The sequence below is a fragment of the Cebus imitator genome, unplaced genomic scaffold (genome assembly GCF_001604975.1).
Source record: "Cebus imitator isolate Cc_AM_T3 unplaced genomic scaffold, Cebus_imitator-1.0 Scaffold263, whole genome shotgun sequence".
Classification (NCBI taxonomy): domain Eukaryota; kingdom Metazoa; phylum Chordata; class Mammalia; order Primates; family Cebidae; genus Cebus; species Cebus imitator.
In genome coordinates, this window is record NW_016107578.1 from 389,061 (window position 1) to 392,845 (window position 3,785).

Below are 3,785 nucleotides of genomic sequence, written 5' to 3' on the forward strand. Positions count from 1 at the left end.
ATGTTTTTAAATTTTTTGTATAGACGAAGTTTCCTTATGTTGCCCAGGCTGGAGTGCAGTGGCTATTCACAGGCACAATCCCACTACTGATCAGCATGGGAGTTTTGACCTGCTCCGTTTCCGACCTGGGCCGGTTCACCCCCACTTAGGCAACCTGGTGGTCCCCCATTTCCGGGAGGTCACCATATTGATGCTGAACTTAGGACACCCGATCGGGATAGTGCACTACAGCCCAGAAATCCTGGGCTCAAGCGATCCTCCCACCTCAGCCTCCAGAGTAGCTGGGACTACAGGCACGCGACACCGCTCTCGGCGAAACCCCATCTCTACTAAAAATACAAAAAACTAGCTGGCTGTGGTGGCAGGTGCCTATAGTCTCAGCTGCTTGGGAGGCTGAGGCAAGAGAATCGCTTGAACCCGGGAGGCAGAGGTTGCAGTGAGCCAAGATCGGGCCACTGCACTCCAGCCTGAGCAACAGAGTGGGACTCCATCTCAAAAAATATATATATATACCTGCATGGTTTGAATTTAACCCGACTCAGACTTGGGGACTGTCTTTGGCTGAGCTCTACTTCACAATTCCATCTGCTGGAGAAGGAGTAGGGACAGAAACTCCCTCCTCAATACAGGCAGATGGTGCAGGGTGGGGAAGACACCTCAACTGACAACATGGGGAATGAAGCCACATCAGCCAGGAAAATCGGTGAAAGCCTCGTTTTAATTGGAGACAAGATCGAAGATTGATTATTGATCAATGGACCAAATGACTGATCGTCAAAGTGGACAAGACACAAGCAGCTTACAGAGGTCCTGTGCCCACCCTGGGGAGAGGAGCCCTGCTTGGGGGTGGGGTCTGTCTCGCCAGTCACCCCCTGGCTCCTGGGGTAGGGGGAGGGGACAGGCTCTACCCAGCCCCCACCCCTAGGATGACACGACTTCCCGTAAAACGACAGTGGTGAGTCCACCCTTTTCCCGGGACTATGGTACAGTTTGTATAATACAGCAGGAACGGAGACTCTCCCAACAGGAGGCCCCCTTCCCTACCTTCCTGACTAGATCAGCCAGGGAAGGACAAGTTTTTATTTTCCCTTTTTGCCTCTGTAGAATAATTTACAAACCAACCTTACAGTATGTACAAAAAAAAGAAAGAAAGAAAAAGAATGAACAAAAAGAAAAGAAAGAAAATGCCCACTCTGATCCCCGGCTGGGACAGAAACAACTTTCGCTACAAAATATGAACCCTGTACAGACGGCATCAAGGGAGTGCGTGTGGGGGGTTACTTCCCCCTGGGGTGGACAGACAGATGGAAGGCTAGGGAGGAACTGGGGGCTACAGTACTGTGTGCTCAGAACTGGGTGGGGGGCAGGTGATGAAAGAGATCAGCCCAGTTGCAGAACCAGGCTGAGGGGCGAGGGAGGAGGGAGAGAGGGGGTCTTTCCTTTCAAACAGTCTCCCATGGCTTGGAGAAAAATGGCCTTGTATCTGTCTGCCATATTGCTCAGGGACTAGCTGGGGGAGAGGGAGAGGCCTGGCAAGGTAGGGAAGGAGGAGAAATTATTTTGGTGCTGGGGTGGAAGGAAGGGTTGCCCAGGACTGAGAATGAGGGTATACGCCATTATTGCTTCCTCCTAGGGCAAAAGGATGGGGGCTGTGGTCAGAGTGTGGAAGGTGGGATCTGGAGGACACTGGAAAGGTGGGTACGGGCAGGATGGGGGTTCTGGGCGCCTGGCCCTGCCTCACTCAAGGTGCAGGCGGAAGCCACTGCAACCCTTTCTCCTGTGGCTGTGGGAATCATTAAGGCAGAAACAAGAGGAGAAGCAGCTAGAAGTGGAGTAGTGGGGGGAGCTGTGTGTGAATCAAAGCCACCACCCCCCAAAACGGAGAAAATTCAAAGTGAACCCAAAGTGGAAGGGAGAGGGGATGGAGAGTGGAGGAGGTCTAGGACCCTCCTCAAATCCCATGCCTGAGGCTGGCGGTGTGCACGCCCCCTTCCACATCACCCCCTGAATCCTAAGTGAACAACTCCCGGGCTCCCTGACTCCCTAGCCAGATTGCCAGGATTGTGCAAAATCAGGCGGAAGACTTTTTTTTAGGGGGGAAAAGAGGCAGCAAACCAGAGGGGGGCTGGAGCTGGGACCTCCCACAGTGACTGCCCCTCACCCAGCCCCAGCCCCACCTAGAATGGCTATTCCTGACCGGGTTCTAGAAACCCTCTAAAATTCAGAAGAAAAGCCCAGAAGAAGACCCCATGCCTGCCCGGGCCCAGGTAGAGATGCCCAGGCGGCTGGAAGACTAAGCCTGGAACTTGGGAGGCAATGAGGGGAGGGGAGGGTCTTGGAGGTGGAAAGGGGGAACCAGGAACAGGAGCATCTACAGTTGCTGTGTTTCTTTCTTTTTTTTTTTTTTTTGTTCTTTTTCTAAAAATGTTACAATTAAAATTCAAAAAAATAAAATCCCTTTCGGGACCTCAGCCCCTCGTTCCCCAGCCCCCACCTCCAAAAAAAAAGGCCCCGTGGGTGGGGGTGGGGGGAAAGGGGAAAAAAAGAAAAGAGAAAAAAAAACCCACTTTTCTGTTTTCTTTTTTCTTAGGAGGGCTAAGAGTCTTTGAGGCAGCGGAGGAGGTGATTGAGGGAGGGGAGGGGTACAGGGATAGAGGTCTGGGGATCAGGTAGGGTCTCCTCCACGTGACCCCCACCCACCAGGAGCTGGGAGTGCTGATGTTTCCTCCCCAGATGTCCCCGCGCAGGCACTGCAAGCCCTCTTGGCAGCCTGGTGCTCTCGTTGGGCCTCCACCTCGGCCGCCGTGGAGGGGAGGCCCAAGGGGCCCGGGGCATCCTCTGAAACAGACAGGGTCCTCCAGGCAGGGAGAAGGGGGCTCTGAAGAGACAGGGCAGAGGGGCTGCCATGGCTTACAGCAACCACGGATTCCTCCTGGGATGAGAAGTCATCCCGAGCCACAGGTGCACTGCCCGTGGACTCTGCCTGCTGCGTCAAATCCACTTCCTCCAGCTCTGCCTCCAGGGGCGTGTCCTGTGCCATGACTTCCAATGACTCCTTGGCTGGGGATGAGGCCATGGTTGCATCCAGAGCACCCTCGGCTGTGGACAATCCCTGCGAGGTCAATGCCTCCTGGGCCACTGATGTTTCTTCCTCTTCTTCCTCCTCCAGCGTAAGCTCAAACTGAAATTTGTCAGGCGGGGGTGGGTAGCCAGGCCCCCTTGACTCCTCCTCGGGTGGCGGCGATGGGCTCTGCCGGATGGCGCTGTAGTACCAGTCCCGGTTGTCCTCCAACGTGTCCAGGATCTCCTGGGCATCTGGGTGGACGAGATCCGCCCAGGTCTCCCACAATGGGTGCACGATGTAGTCAATAAAACCCACCTGGTAAAGGGAAAAAAAGTAAGAACGGGTGGTCTACAGGGTGGATGGTACCACCACGTTGCGGGAGCTAATGAAATGAAAAACATGCTCATGGGCCAGACGCGATGGCTCACGCCTGTAATCCCAGCACTTTGGGAGGCCGAGGCAGGCGGATCAGTTGAGGTCAGGAGTTCAAGACCAGCCTGGCCAGCATGGTGAAACAGCGTTTCTACTAAAAATACAAAAATTAGCTGGAAATCATTTGAACCTGGGAGGTGGAGGTTGCCGTAAACCAAGGAGATGGTGCCACTACACTCCAGCCTGGGGGAAAAGAGCAAGACTGTCTCAAAATAAATAAATAAAAAGAAAACCATGTTTATGTCATTTGACTCAGCCATTTTCTTTTCCTTTCTTTTTTTTTTTTTTT

At 53.6% G+C, this 3,785-nt stretch overlaps 1 protein-coding gene across 1 annotated transcript in view; it reads right to left on the reverse strand.

Annotated features, from left to right (window-relative positions):
• Positions 1-699: 699 nt before the first annotated feature.
• Positions 700-3,785, reverse strand: part of PDE4A (phosphodiesterase 4A) — a 47,336-nt gene continuing 44,250 nt past the window's right edge. Inside the window, exon 16 of the mRNA XM_037728383.1 lies at positions 700-3,379. Within this exon, the coding sequence (XP_037584311.1) occupies positions 2,666-3,379 (714 nt within the window). The 3' untranslated portion in view covers positions 700-2,665. The remainder of the gene's footprint in view (positions 3,380-3,785) is intronic.